The following is a 15,508-nucleotide window of genomic DNA, read 5'->3' as shown; positions in this document are numbered from 1 at the left end:
ATCAGTTCACTTTTGGACAAATTGAGATCTGGAGTGTACAAAAAGCGCCCTCAAAATCCTTTGAAATTTCGCATGCTTTTTAATAAATCCCTCACAGAGCATCAATTTAGCGTGTCTTTGTCATGTTTTGCTTTTTTAAAGGGTAAATGGGGGCTGGCAAGGTTAGCTCAGAGTGTGATCTGGGTAACACCAGGGTCAAAGGTTCGATTCCCCTAACTGGGGAAAAAATCCCAACTGCCAGAAAAAAAAAAGCAAATGGAGATTCATCTTAAAGTGTTTAGAATAAGTAATACATGTGAATTATTCACTGAAGAGTTCCATTAGGAGCAAATGTAGAGGGCCAGTGGCCGTGGAGCCAGACTGCTGCCAATTCTTAGAATGACCTCCAGCACTGCACTTAAGCACTCTCAGGCTTGTTTCCTCATCTGTGATGCACAGGTAAGTACTGAGTCACTCCACAAAAAGCACTGTGTCTACCTGATAAGTCCTCTTGTCCATTCTCTTTGGCGTTCTGTTGGGATGCTTTTTTGGTTACAAGTGAAAAGAAAACAAATTATCTAAGTAAGAGAATTTGGCTCAGATAACTGGGAAGCTTGGACTAATGGATCCAGGGACTCAAACGTGAAGACTGTGTCCTGAATATTTTTCTCATGTTGTCAAGGAATTTCCACTGGTGGTAATGGAAGAAAAATCACTTTTCAACCTCACCTCAGAACACAATCTCAGCTCTTTAAATAAAGTGCCCCCCACCGACAATACTGAGTGGGGATGGTGGCAATAATCTCAGCAGCAGCCCCACCTGGAAGCACCTGGAATTGACCGATACTTTGCTGGAAAGGTGAAGAGCACTGCTGGGCAGACCAAAACAGACTTCAGTCATCTGCTCTCTTTTGAGTTAGTCAAATTTCAAAATATTTTGCCTAGTTCACATAACTGACCATAGAACCTTACAGTACCTAAAACACTACATTGAAGTAATAAACATATTGCCATTATGCAGAATTATAAATTTCAAATGTACCAAATCCTAACTTTACCATGACTTAAAAAAATTTTCTCGATCTGCATTTAAAATACTAGAGCTTTATACCTGACAATCCTGATTAGATTTGGCTATTAACCTTACTTGAATTCAGTTCCTACAAATTCAGTTATGTAGTTTAAAATGTATACATTTATGTTGTACATTGAGGTGCTAGTGCCAAGCGTATTACAAATCTCAACTGCATGACAACCTGTTTATATAAAAACCCATTTTCTTGCCAGAATTTCTCAAGCCCATGTTCTTGAGAGAAGGGAGGGCTGGCAGCTCAGACGTACTTGCCATACTCATATTTCTGACTAAGCCTTAGAATATACACAAAATTCTCATTCCTACTTTAAAGACATTTATCAGGCCAGTTTTCCAGTCGATAGTATTTACTATTACTTGTGAACTGGGGAAATAATCTAAAGACTATAAAACTTCAATTCTATGTGAGTAAAAACACTAGACATTGGCATTAACTACCTTGTCACCCATTTATTACCAATATTACTATCCTTAGGGATCATGAGGTAGGTTCTAGGTTAAGTTCTTAACCCCCATTATCATGTTTTAACTTCCATATTTATTGAATTGTGGATATTATTTATCTTCATTCTATGAAAAATGTAGGTTAAAGAGTTTTTAACTTGGATAGAATTTAGGTCTAAGTGTGATGGGAGAAAGTTGTTTTTGCTAACATTTAATGAAAGTTAACATTTCCCCCAGTATTCTAAGCAACAAAACACAATGGTATTTACAGTGTTTGTGACTTTATTAGTTTAAATCAATTTTTTGGGGGGGAGGGCTGGCCGGTACAGGGATCACACCTGCGACCTTGGTGTTATCAGCATACCTCGCTCTAACCAACTTGAGCTAACTGGCCAGTCCCAAATTACAAGTTTAATAAGATTACTGTTGCAAATCTCAAAATATCACTTACATGTCACAACTTCAGTCAGATGTCAGACCCACCCCTAGAGCTCATTTAATATTTAAAGCACATATTACCTATTCACAAGCTTAGTATCTTGGTAACTTTGACTCTACAAACTTCATGTATTTAAAATCCTCAACACTAAGGGGTCCATTGGCATTACCAGTCTGTCAAGGGGAACATAACTACGTTTTGTATTTTTAATTTCTTATTGATAGGCAAAAAAATCAGACTAATAAAACCCTATTAATTCCATTTTCTTCCAGTACCTACTCAATGAAGGCATAAGACAGTTAACTCCAAACAGAAAACCAACCAGAATTCTTTTGGTATAAGTGTATATTTTAAAAGATGTAAGCTTACTCAACATTTCCATTTACAGAATACATGGAATAATACAATTAAAAATGAAAATTACTTGTATTGCACCCTCCAGATAAAGCTGGTTAACATTTGATATTCCTTCATCTGTGAATATTTTAAACATATTTACCTATTAATGGCTATATACATGGATATAATTTAACCATATCTTTTAAAATACTTTAAAGCTGTCAACACTCTCGTGCATAACAGTAGTCATCCACATTTACTATTTCTTTACCAATAAATTCTGTAAGCTGATTTCCTAACTAGCTTTCAGAACTGTCCATTTACATGAATGTACAGTTCCATGTGATAAACAGAAATGGTGCATTTTACCTGTTACTTTACTTCTCCCAAACCTTGGCACTGTATATTCAATTCAAATCAACCTAAAGTATAACAAGATACCACTTTGGCAAAAGAACACTAACCTTAGAAAACTTAATAGCTGTCTGTAATAGGTACATGAGAATTTTATCGTTTCCTAAATATTTTGCAGTTTGTTACAATGCATTTTCATTTTGAGAAAGTGAAGGTGAGCATATTTTGTTGGAAAAGCCCACTGTTGTCCTGAATTCTCTCAGGACTCAAGTATTAAAATGAAATCATAAGGCAAGCCTTTAAGATTAACTGCATAGGATAAGAAACTGCATAAACAATAAAACTAGCGTTTGAACACAAGCAAAATATGTTGCAATCCTGTTAATAAAAGCTAGAATCCTCACCTGGCTTCAATTCACAAAGTATTTCACTTGAAAATATATTTTTAAAATGTTAAAGATAGAAATCCAAAAACACATGCTACAAAAATTTTTTAAAGCACACGTTTAAATTATCAAAACCCCATCCCACAAATAGTTTTTTACTTGAGTTAAACTGCACCAGTGTAGATTAAAGTTACTTTCATGAATATTTATCCCAACTCATCCTCACTATAAAATTTTGTTCAACCAGTCCACTCACAAGAAACCCAGATTCTTCCAACATCTGGAACCCCCTTCATCTTTCTTCCAGGTTTTCTTTTCACTAATACACTTGCCTATTCTTTTTTTTCACAAGAGCTCATAGATTCCTTAGATATTACCCAAGTACCTCATTGCATTGTCCTTCAAGACTGAAGTGCTTTTAAGCAACAAAATATGTGACAATAAACTTTTACCATTTTAAAGTTTTTCTTCGATGCCTATTTCCCATGGCTGTTGTTTTCCATTTAATAGAATACACATAACTAGTATAATAAACTCACTTCAAGTTTCTTATTATTTTATTACTTAGTAGTGAAGTTGTACTATTCATCACCTATAGGATTTAAGTCATGAATATCGTGAAGTGACAAAACCACACACACATTTCTAAAAATATTTTAATGAAAAAGTTATCTTTCTGTAAACATTCCATTGTACTACAAATGAAACATTTAAATCCATTACAGACCACCTCTGAAGTCTCAAAAATCAGAATAAAACATATCAAAGTTTTAAAGGTAATTGTGAATATTTAGATTGGCTAACAATCCTTACATTACCCCTGCACATTATTTAGCATGCTTATTTACTAACTCTGTGACATTACTGAAACTCCTAGATACTGTCATTGATTAGAAATGTTTCGAATTGTGACATACTGGAACTCTTAAAACCAAGTGTGTTTCATTAAGTTCCTTACCAAAATATTTTATTACCACACACATTCTCCTTTAGGACATGAGTGTAAATTCAGCTTTTTAAGAAAAGTTTAATAGTGGAAGCAGGAACATACAAGTTGCATTTCTCCCTTACATAATGATTTTCCTTGGTTTACTGATGCTACAGTTTAAGAGAACATTGTATTTTTCAGAAATGACAATGGAACTACATTTGAATAAAATCATTTTATTTCATAAAGAAATGAAAGGTGGAAAGAACAATGCCTTTTAAAAAAGAAAAATGTTTCCTATCTTAGGAAATTTGCTTCACTAAAACAGTGAAGGAAAGTTTTAATTAAAAGGCTACCTTATTACTCAACCCTTCATTCTAAGCTGTGTAGAAATTCAGTCCTGATTTAGATAGAGCCAACCAGTCATTTTCTGAAAATGACAAACTGACTATTCCTATTCATGGAGGAAATTTATTCTTAATTAAGAAACTAGTTTGTCTATTTTGAACATGTGTCCCCCCCAAAAGTGTTTTTTAAAAGTGAATTAACATGAAACCTCAATTTTTAACAAGCCCTTTTGGGGTAGCAAAAATAGCCCTTATGAACAATCACCAACTGATGTGAATAGTAACCGAGTAATTATTCTTTGGAAAAAGGTGTCTTTTTAAAAATGAGCATTAGTGTAGTTATGCCCCCACTGCTTCTGGTTAACATGTTAACTAAAACAACTGTCCCAAGTAAGTACCTAAATTTATACACAAACTTATGAAGCTGCTTTAATTCAGACCTTTTTAAAATCTGTATCATCTGATAATTTTGAAAGTTCATTTGAAGGTGTTTTTCCTAGAACCATGATTGGCAATCTCGTATCTGTTCTAAGTCAAGCTTGTTATAACACTCATGGATATTGCAGGGGAATTTTTAAAACTGTCTAAGCTTTAAAACGTGCTGGATGTGGTTCCAAGATAAAGTTTACAGCTGAAGAATTTTGTCAATGTACCTACTAGAGAGGGATGAAGTTTTAAGATATGTAATATAGATTTGTAGGGAAACAAATTGTGATCAGGTTTTACTGTGAGCTACAAACCTTACCCAGCCAGAAACCTTCGTATTTAAGATGGTAGGAAAGACATTCCTCATTTAGGCAAGTAGTGTTCTCATTCAACCTGCAAATCAAAAAGATTACTCTTACCTTGCTTTACAAAAAATTACTCTTTAATTAGTGAAAAAATTCAAATTCGAGCCTTACCTAAATGCTTATTGCCCTTCCTTGCAGGTCTAAATGCTAGACCTAGTGACTGTAGCAACTATCCCTCATTGATGTTCCAAAAGGCGAAGAGCTCCTTCCTGCTAGACTTTCTTCGATATTTCAGTTGTAATTAGCAGATTTAACTAGCTTTTGGAAAGTTGCTCACTATCATCATAGTATCTTATGCCTTCACTTCTCTGTAGTTGAAGCTCTTGCTGCTGCCTTGTCATTCTTTATTTATGCTGACTTGTCCATACTCAAAAGGCTGCTGAAGTCCTGTCTTAGTGAGTTTCCTTTGATCCACACTGTGCTTAAAAAGCATCTTAGGTCCTTTAAAGCTGGTTAAATCGCTCTCCTCATGGCTTACTTTTCCACACTGTTCACAAGAGCTAAGCTAATACAACTTATAAACAGGTAACATACAGATTTCACCTGCTTATAGGTTGCAAACATCAACTTACTGAAAATGTTTTCACTATTAAACTAATTCCAGAACACAGAAAAGTTGGTTAACAGTACAATTAACCTCATATGCCATTAAAGGATACTGTCAAGGTTGTATCAAACAATTTCACAAACATAAAAAACAGGAAATATAGTTAATCTCCCCATTCCTTCAACCTTTATTATATGAATAAAAGAACTTGAGACAATTTAGCTCAATTTTAATGTTTCCCAAGCATTATTTTGACCAGGTACCCAGGTTTAAGTTATGAACATTGACAGTGTCCACTTATATAACCACAGTTGAAATTGTTAAGGACTTAACCATTTTCTAATATTAGCCTATTTTCTACACTGCTTATTCACATATGCCCATTGACAAATGGAATGTTGTCTGTTACATTTATTGATTTGTGAGTGTTTTCTGGAAAACTGCAGTTATCTGTGAAGACCGATTTCCATGCTGGCATTGCATGCATCCAAATATTAATAATGCACAGAGGCACAGAATTAGAGCAACAAGAGAGCATATTCAAACACTAGCACGCCCCACCCCCCTTTTTATTGCTTGTTTTGCTTAGTACTTCTTAAAACAAAAATCATCTTGAATTCGACGTTCAACTGCCAATGAAAGAATAACAGCAGGGCACATACTTAGGGCTCAAATGAAATTGTAAGCACTAGCTGGCGCAAACAGTAGACATTGGTTTTTATAAATATGACATTATCTAAAACTCTTCTGAACCAGGGTCTTCTGAACAAATTGATAAATCACACCAACATGATTTATGTTGAAATATACACAAGGAATAACAATGTGTCTTTTGGAAATTTAAGAATTCAGCCTATCTAAATTTGAATTCAGGTCTTTGAGAAGTGAGAAGCTTGTACTAAGCAAATGTGCTACATTTCAGCTGCAGTAAGTTATTCTGGACAATTATACCTAGATCATCCTTGGTTTCATCCAGCAAAATGTATAGGGTACAAACAGGAAAGCATGCCAGCCAGTTAAGGGTTCAATATGCATGATTTTTTATTCTCTTGCTTTGAGAGCTTATATATATCTAAAAAAAAATTAAACCAAGGAAAATAACTGAAGATTTATGGGCCTCCTGTGCTCAAAAAAGAAAGAAAAAAAAAAAAAAGAAAAAGAAAAAAAAAAAAGGTATCCACTAATTTGCTCAAATACAGGACTTAGTGGTCCTGTATTTTGAAGAGTTTTTAAGGTAGGGAGAAAGGGAAAACATCCACTACCCTTTTTCAGAATTTACATAGAGGGTATTCTTTACACTCAGTAACTATGGCAGCAATTCAAATGTGAACAAAGTAAATGCAGAATGGAGATGTTCTAAACACAGCTAGGACTCAGCAAATCTAACACACTAAAATCATGATTACATTTTGAAAGAAAATGCACAAAAACCAAGTAGGAATTTTGAAATTTTTCATTTGAAGGTAATCTTAACGCTATTAAATTCACAAATATGCTAATTTAAATACCCAATCCTATTTATCTAAAACACACATTGCAAACATACAAATATCTATTCTCTCCACATGTCAGCGCCCATTCATATCATGGTTTGGAAATGGGGAGAATAGATTCCCCTTAAACTGCAAGTCAGCAGGTGTTTCTTTACAGTTAACTTTAGCAAAATTCATACAAAATAGTAATTAACAATGATCTTCTTTACTTGTTAACTCACAAGGAAACACCTTCAAAACTGCATTTTGTTAAAGTTTCTGTACTAAAATGTAGAAAAACTGAACTACACAAATATTGAAAAGTTAAAAATTCCTTAATTTTTTATTCCTGGTACCACTACCACAATTTACAGGGCAATATACCTGATGTAATGAAAAGAAAAAGAAAAAGACAAAGCTACAACAGATAAAAGACCTCAGGAATGTACATCTAATTGACACTACATTGCATTAATCAATAGCTGCACTTTTTGCAAACTGTGGCTATGACAGTCCTGAACAAGAAGGGTTTCCTGTTTAAGCTGCAGTAACTTTTCTGACTATGGATCATCGTTCCTTCTGTGGCAGATTTTTACAGTTCCTCTAATGCATTTGGGACGACTGTCTCAAAGTAACCTGCAGCTTTCCTGACAACTCCTCGCTCTCTCTCCTGCTAAGAACTGTAGCCTGTTGAATAATACAGGATAAAAAAATTATTACACTCAGTGAACAGTTCCACATGTTCTTTATCATCATGATAAAAACTTAAAGATACCTACCCTTTTCTGCTGTTTTTAGAACCTTCTGCTACCATATCCACCACTTCCACCACCAGATCCATAACCACCTGAAAATATACATATAGTTTTAAAAGAAATATGCATTCAAGTTTTTAAATTAAAAATGTTCTGAGGAATTTTGATGGAAAAAAACTTACCACCATAGGGACTGCCCGAGCTTCTTCCACCAAAACTACCCCCTTTCATGGGTCCATAATTTGATTGCTGTTGTCCACTATAATTTCCAAAATCATTATAGTTCCCACCACCACCATAGTTACCTGAAATCAGAAAGGTTTTATTTGTGGTTTAACTACATAATTATTTCCCCCTTTTAATGTATGTAACTATTATCTTCTTAACAGTTATGGTAGCATGCTCTACCATACTTACATTCAATCTTTGAAAACAGATTTTACAGAGCTACTTTCAAACTCCCTCCACCAGAAGCAGAAGTATAAGTAGGAGAGGAGAAAACAAAGGAGTGGAAGATAGCCAGAAGGGCATGTTTCTAGATAACCCAGAAGTCAGAATATTAGATGAACATCAATATTTTGTTTATATTAGATTCAATAACCTAGACAACACATGTTCTCTCCTTCATACCACTAATAGCATTAAAATGAACAGTGTTTGATTCACTGATTCTGATGCAGTGTAATTTTTAAAACAGTAACAGGGAAGGTATTCTCAATTGTTAAGAAAAACCTCATTTGTCACTGATGTTAATAATAAGGTCCAGCAAAACAGTGAGTTCACAACAAAGCTCCTTATAGTATCATGGTGAAATGACTCAGACCTGCTTACAGTCTGCAATGCACCTGTGACCCAAAGTACTTTTGTTAACCTAGACCCCATACAGTACCATATTCATTTTGATAAGTCTAAGTACTTCAACCTCTAACAATTTAGTTTCCATTTGTCCAGTTTTAAAGTGCCCAAGAATTAAGTAAAATTCTGACACTAAATACATTACTAATTTCTTACATGTAAAAACATCTATTACATAATAAATTTCTAATTACACAAAAGATTTGAGTACATTTTACCAATTTACTATATAGTGAGCAAAGTTAAAAAAAATTCAGTTTACCCACCATTGAGTATTTTCTATTATACTATATAAAATTCCATCAGATGCTAACTTTTAATTTTTTTTCAAACATCTGTAATGGAATTACAAACACTAAGTATTTACTACACTTAAGTACAAGTGAAAGCTTACCACCGCCAAAATTTCCTCCTTCATTGTAACCGTCATATCCTCCACCACCGCCACCATATCCACCACCTTGGTTTCCATATCCTGGTCCACCACCACCATAGCCCCCTCTACTACTATAACCAGGACCACCTCCATAGTTGCCACCTAAAAAAACAAACAAACAAAAACAACCCCCCCCACAAAAAAACCATGAGCCCACACAAAAACATCATAAACATATAGCAGGTCAAGATACCGAATTCTGATTTTATATTACATTTAAACCATTGGCAAATAAGCCAGTAAGTTAACATGTTGAAGCTTGGTATATTTGGTTACTAGAACAGCAAGAATCTGCTAATAAGATTAAGATGAGTTTGTTTAACTATCTCTTGATATGAACGGGAAAGTCATTGTTTTCACTTTTAAATACTTCACTATGGAAAATACAGCCTCAGACTTAAAACGATTGTAGCTCAACTACTAGTACAATAAATCTCACTGATCCAAAAAGACTAGATAATGTTAAATCTCTAGGAGAAAAAAGATCTACCCTTCCTTGGAACTATTTTAGAACTATACTTTAAACCATCAAGCCACTCAAGTTTTGACTAAAAACACTTACCCTCACCTCCAAATCCATTATATCCACCATCACCTCCTCCATAACTACCTCGGCTGCCACCACCTCCACCACCATAGCCTCCTAAGTAAAAATAAGATATAAATTAAAATTACACATTCAACTCACCATTAAATTGTCGGTACGCACATACTTAGAGATAGAATATCCTACCTCTTCCACCAAAGTTTCCACCACGGCCAAAATTACCTCCACCACCTCCAAAATTTCCTCCACGACCCATAAAGTTGCCAGCTCCACCTCCACGACCTTAAATGCAGGAAAGAAAGATTTTTAAGAACATTACAAACACCACACACATACATTGTACATTGGTGTATGGTCCTACTTACCTCTTTGTGATCCAGCAGACTGCATCTCTTGTTTAGAAAGAGCTTTTTTCACTTCACAATTATGCCCATTAATAGTGTGGTATTTCTGAACTAAAATTTTTTAATCAAACAAACAAAACAAAGTTATTTTATGTTTGGAAAAGCACATATAAATGATATCCTCTGTCATTATGTAACCCGTTAAAACATTATCAGGTAGTGACTGAGTGGGTGGGGATAAGGGAGTGTTCTGGGATGTTAATGTTTCTTTCTTGATCTAGGTGTTGGTTACATAGGTATAACTGCTTTATGAAAACCAAACTATACACTTCATACATTCATGATGCACAACACAAAATTACAAGCAACTTATCAAATCTAGTTCAAAACAGAGAAGCCATTTCTGCTTCCTTATTCAAGTTCCAATAAATTGCTACTTACCAACAATTTTATCAACTGTATCATGATCATCAAAAGTTACAAAAGCAAATCCCCTCTTTTTTCCACTCTGCCTGTCTTCCATAACTTCTATGGTTTCAATCTTGCCATATTTTTCAAAGTAGTCTCTCAAATTATATTCTTCTGTATCTTCTTTAATACCACCAACAAAAATTTTCTTCACTGTTAGATGGGCACCAGGCTTTACCGAATCCTACAAATAAAACATAGTAAGTAAAACAAACGCTCACAACAGTTTCACATATTATACAACATATTTTTAAAGTACCTCTCTAGAAACAGCTCTCTTTGGTTCCACTACACGCCCATCAACCTTGTGAGGTCGAGCACACATTGCTGCATCCACCTCTTCAACACAAGAATAAGTCACAAAACCAAAGCCCCTGGAACGCTTTGTCTGAGGGTCTCTCATTACCTACAAAATAGAAATTTTACAGCATTAAAACATACCTCCCTCCATAGGTCTTCTACCCCTTCCTAAGAACGTTTTTGTTTCCTCAGTAACTTACCACACAGTCTGTGAGTGTGCCCCATTTCTCAAAATGTTCTCTTAAACTATCATCTGTAGTTTCAAAGCTCAGTCCACCAATAAACAGTTTTCTCAACTGCTCTGGTTCCTTTGGATCATGGCCCTGAGAAAAAGAAGCAATACATTTTATTTCTTATAATAGATGAACTGCTAAGAAAGATGTAAGAACCTTTAATCTACTACAAAAAATAAAATCAACATATTTCTGTAATATTGACAGTGTCCAGTTAAAAATTTGACTAAGATTATAAACTTCAACTGTTAACATCAAAGGAACTAAAATGGTGCCAAAAATACTTATAACCAGCTTTTCAAGTGCCAACATCACTTTAATTACACTTAAGTCCAAGAAAATTCCAGAATCAAAAATCCCTTAATTTCTTAAAGCTACAACTAAAAGTATCTGGTGGGGTTATTTTAGAAGTCGTTAATGAGAAGTCATTTTCTGAGAAACCAAAGTGTTGCAGACGGTGTTCCATCCATGCCATCTCAAGTTTTCTCTAGACAGTCTACACCTCAACAAGCATTTAATTTTAAACCACAAAACTGAAGTATATAACCTAAGTTTTGACCGGTAAATTTAGAGATATCCATCTGTTTCAAGCAAATCAATGTCAAACTAGGCATTCTTAAGCTAAGCCAGCATCTCCCCCCCAAAATCCTAAAACAAAAAAACACCAAATACAAATATTAGATAGCTTTCTGTAACAAATTTTTGTTATATACTGCAAAAATTACCTATTTGCATTTGTATCACATGACTAGCAACTTCGAAAACAACACGTTTTAAAAGTCAAGACAAACTGGCAAGTCGGACTTAAATTAGTAAATGTTGCCTGACCAGAAGAATGGAGCACAACAGGACACAAATTCAGTTTTCTAAAAAAAAGTTAGATGTGGCCTGAAATTGTTTTATACTTTACAAATAAATTACATGAACTGCCATTTAATGCATGCATTAAAATTTTGTTCATGCAAAATCCTTAAATAAAGCGGCTCACATTTACATTCTAATTTCTTCCTTGTCTTCTAGAAGTAGAGATATTAAGGCATTTAATGTGAAGAGACTGTCACATGCTAGAAAAAAATGTTAAATGAATAACAGCTTTAATTAAAGCATTAATTTACTTAGTGTCAATTTTTCAAGTTTTGGATAGATGCATTTGATTAATACACTAAGTCAACAAGAGTTACAACCCACAAAAAATTATCGCACACGTGAAAATTTCAACTGTGGATGCAGTTCTCTAAAACAAAACCCCACGAAACTATAACCGGAGCCGACCCAAAGAATGGGAAAACATGGAGATCAAAAATATTTTGGAGTACCTACTTAACATCTACCCTCAAATTCTAAAATAGTAAGAGTACTTCACCCACATGGCGATTTGAGAAGTATAATTCTAAGTGCTTTAGCAAGAATAGCAGATTAGGAAGTATTTTAGAGCAGCAAACTTTTGAAAAACCTCGTATTTCCAACTGGGTGCTGCGAAGAAAAGAACAGGCCAGAGAATTAAAGAACATTTGTCGCCGAAGAGGATCTGTAAAGGCCTAGAAACGCGCCGGCAGACCTTCAGCGAAAGCACTACGCCCCGAGCTTCGAGGCCATTTGCGGCATTTTCTGCCGGGCCGCCTCCTCGTTCTTCCCTCCAATCCCGCGCTCGCTTGCCCGGCGGCGGAGCGAGGCGTCGGCCATTGCGGACCAATGCGCCATTTCGTAACGCGGCAGCGGATCAATGTCAATGTGGCCGCCGCCCGCCTGCTCGCTCGCCCGGATGTGCCTGCTCGTCCCCTCCCCCACCGCCTCCTCCCAACCGCTCCCGCCGAGGCCCGCCATGCCACCCTCGGCCTCGCATCCGAGGCCGCGCGGCCGGCGGGCCGGCTCCCCTCCTGAAACCTCCCCAGCCACGCCGTGCCTCAGACGGGCCACCTGTGGGGCCGAAGATAAAGGTGAGGCGGGTGAAGGGCCCCCAGGAGGCCTCCGAGACCTGCTCCCCTCCCCCTCCAACCACCCGTTTCAACGCAGAGCGCGGGATGGCCGACCCAGTCCACCCGGCCTCCCCGCACCCACCGAGCCAGGCCCCCCACTCCGGCCACTACCCACCAATCCCCCACTCTCCCCCTAATACCTCCTCCCCCCGGCGGCGGCGGCGGCGGCCGGAGTCGGGCTGGGGGCGACCAGGCGGCGGTTTTACCTCCATTTTGAGACCGGACTCGCCTCTTCCAACTCGAGTTCAATATGGGACCGAGAGGAAGAGGCGGGGCTAGCCGTCACGTGACGTGATTTCCGCGCGCCGTCGGCCTAGTGGGGGAGGGGCTGTCCGGGAAAGGGGCGGGGCCAAGCGGTCGCGAAGAGGGACTGGACGAGCGGATTGGCGGGCGGAGGGCGGAGGGCGGAGGCGTGGAGAGCCGCGGGAGCGAGCGCGCCTCGCCAACTTCTAGCGCAGCGCAGGCCTTGCCGCCGATCGCGCCAGGGCGGCTGCCAGGACGTCGGCTCCGGATCCGCCAATGGCGAGCGCCCACGTCGGGAGAACACCTCGTGACCGCGCGTCAGCGGAGAGAAAGGATTTTTCCTTTCTTCTCGCGCCTTTTCGTCTTCACCCACGCAGGCTTCTCGGTCTCCATTACCGAATTCATTTCGTTCCCGTGTCCGAAATAAAACTACACTTTTCTTTCTTGTACTTTAAGGTCGTAAGAAAGCCCTTTTGGTCCCTTGGATCACCTTTCCCGTTTCCGAATGCCAGTGACAAATGTCTGTGAGTGCAGCGCCCACCTGAGGACCCGTGTTGAAAATCCCTGCGACACTGACATGTGTGAATCATGGGCACCTTGGACAGGCCTCAAAACGCGGCTGACATACTGAATTTTTATCCTTAACGACCTGAAGCAGGGCTAGTGGAGGTCAGTTACTTACTGATGTCAAGGAATATGTCAGGACTGTTATTTTAAATGCTCTTTTAGTTAGTATGAAAAGAGCTGAAGAATCTGTTCTAGGGGATGGAATTTTAGGAATTCAGTGGTTTACAAGATTTGTTAAAAACCAGGGTCGCCAGATATACGCGAGTGATTTTTACCTTAATGCGATAACCTGTTTCCAATTGTGTTGTGAAGTACAATGAAGGGGATGAATTAAAGCGTTAGAAGACTACAAATCTAGTCCTTTCTTGGCCTAGTCAAGTGACTTTAAATCATTGACCTTAGCTATGGTTTAGTTTTTTTTTAATGCAAATGGGGGATGGAATTAGATACGCTCCCAGAACCCATGACAGACGTGAATGAATAATTTATGGATCCGTATTTAAGCAAAGTTACTGATAAAAATGACCACAATCGACAAGCCTCCGTTACCTGCTAGGAAATTCCTAGTATTTTAATTTAGCAATCCGTACGACCAACTCCTTTAAAATTCATCTGGCCTTTCCTTGCAGAGGTTAGAAATCTAAAAAATTATGTTGTAAATTGTCTGAAAAAACGTTTGTGTTAGCAAATGAGGATTGGTCGGCTTGGGGTTTGGAAAAGCTGGGGCACAGAAAGTAAGAATTCGTTACTTATCTAGCACTGGGCAAGAGGACAGACCTTATATTTGGGAAACATGAACAAGGAAACTCTTGTGAGGCAGAAAGCAGGCTCCAAACTAGCTTCCTCCTGATGCTGATTCTATTATTACAAGTAAACTTTTGTTTATATATTCTGCTTATCAGGTAGTTCTAACAGCTAACAACAGACTTGAGACATAAGAAACATTTATGGTCTTACTATCTGGTTACTGTAAAGATTTTGTGAGTCTGATTACTATGAAATAGTCCTGATAACTTGATCAATTCTGGGTACTTAGAAAAACGCAAAGTTAAAGACCCTGGGAAGAACGTATGTACACCAAGGTATCCTATGAGACATTGCAAAGGTGATGAAGAGTGATCACTTGGCTTCACTTTACAGCGTGTTTGTGCAGGTGTTTTCTAATCAAGGTACTTCTAATCACTGACTGTTATTATTTCTTTCTTTGAATTGTATTAAATTTTTATGTTAATTTGAGAAACAGTGTGGGATGGGGTATTGAATTCTTTCATCCAGGAACATGATATGTCAGTCCATTTATTCAGGTCTTTCTGTCTTTCAGTAAAATGTGGATTCCTCCCTCTGGATTTGTATGGATTTGGTATTCATCCTGCCTGTATGTGGTTTTTAGACATTACCTCTTTTTGTCTAAGTTTAGACGTGGTATCTCAGATACAAACATCACTGCTTCAGTTCTTGACCATGTGGGACACAGACTTGAACTCTGGCTGCTGTCTACTCTTCCAGCACTGACTCTCTTTGAAATGAGAGAGAGAAAGAGAGAGAGAGAGAGACAGAATAGGTGGGAAGGAGGGAACAGGGGTCCAAGGGTGGGATGGGTGGCAGATAGACTTTATCAGTGCCTCTCAATTTCTTTCATATCATGACACACAGAAAAAGATAATT

The 15,508-nt window shown here is 37.5% G+C and overlaps 1 protein-coding gene across 3 annotated transcripts; it reads right to left on the bottom strand.

Moving 5' to 3' along the window:
• Window positions 1–3,672: 3,672 nt before the first annotated feature.
• HNRNPA3 (heterogeneous nuclear ribonucleoprotein A3) lies at window positions 3,673–13,299 on the bottom strand. 3 transcript variants are annotated; one of them, XM_063091792.1, is made up of 11 exons: window positions 13,174–13,299; window positions 11,025–11,147; window positions 10,784–10,930; window positions 10,498–10,708; window positions 10,078–10,167; window positions 9,899–9,994; window positions 9,728–9,808; window positions 9,124–9,267; window positions 8,057–8,179; window positions 7,899–7,966; window positions 3,673–5,128 (listed from the first exon to the last, which is right to left on the bottom strand). In XM_063091792.1, exons 1-10 carry the CDS (start codon window positions 13,243–13,245, stop codon window positions 7,914–7,916), a joined length of 1,140 nt encoding a protein of 379 aa, XP_062947862.1. In that variant the 5' UTR covers window positions 13,246–13,299; the 3' UTR covers window positions 3,673–5,128; window positions 7,899–7,913. The 3 variants fall into 3 exon arrangements, with proteins under 3 accessions (XP_062947862.1, XP_062947854.1, XP_062947868.1); XM_063091784.1 differs by lacking the exon at window positions 3,673–5,128 and adding an exon at window positions 5,860–7,806; XM_063091798.1 differs by lacking the exon at window positions 3,673–5,128 and adding an exon at window positions 5,860–7,806 and having other exon boundaries at window positions 9,734–9,808.
• Window positions 13,300–15,508: the final 2,209 nt, after the last annotated feature.

Source organism: Cynocephalus volans, chromosome 1 (assembly GCF_027409185.1).
Source record: "Cynocephalus volans isolate mCynVol1 chromosome 1, mCynVol1.pri, whole genome shotgun sequence".
Classification (NCBI taxonomy): Eukaryota; Metazoa; Chordata; class Mammalia; order Dermoptera; family Cynocephalidae; genus Cynocephalus; species Cynocephalus volans.
Note: the sequence above shows the minus strand (reverse complement) of the source record. Positions and strands in the feature narration are given on the sequence as shown.

Bases quoted from the DNA above. Each gene is read 5' to 3' on its own strand.
- HNRNPA3 (XM_063091792.1), bottom strand. From the start codon at position 13,245: ATGGAGGTAAAACCGCCGCCTGGTCGCCCCCAGCCCGACTCCGGCCGC. The intron at 11,148-13,173 runs GTATTAGGGGGA...TCTTTTTCTCAG, and splicing joins GCCGCCGCCGGGGGGAGGAG to GGCCATGATCCAAAGGAACC. The intron at 9,995-10,077 runs GTAAGTAGGACC...CCTGCATTTAAG, and splicing joins GTCTGCTGGATCACAAAGAG to GTCGTGGAGGTGGAGCTGGC.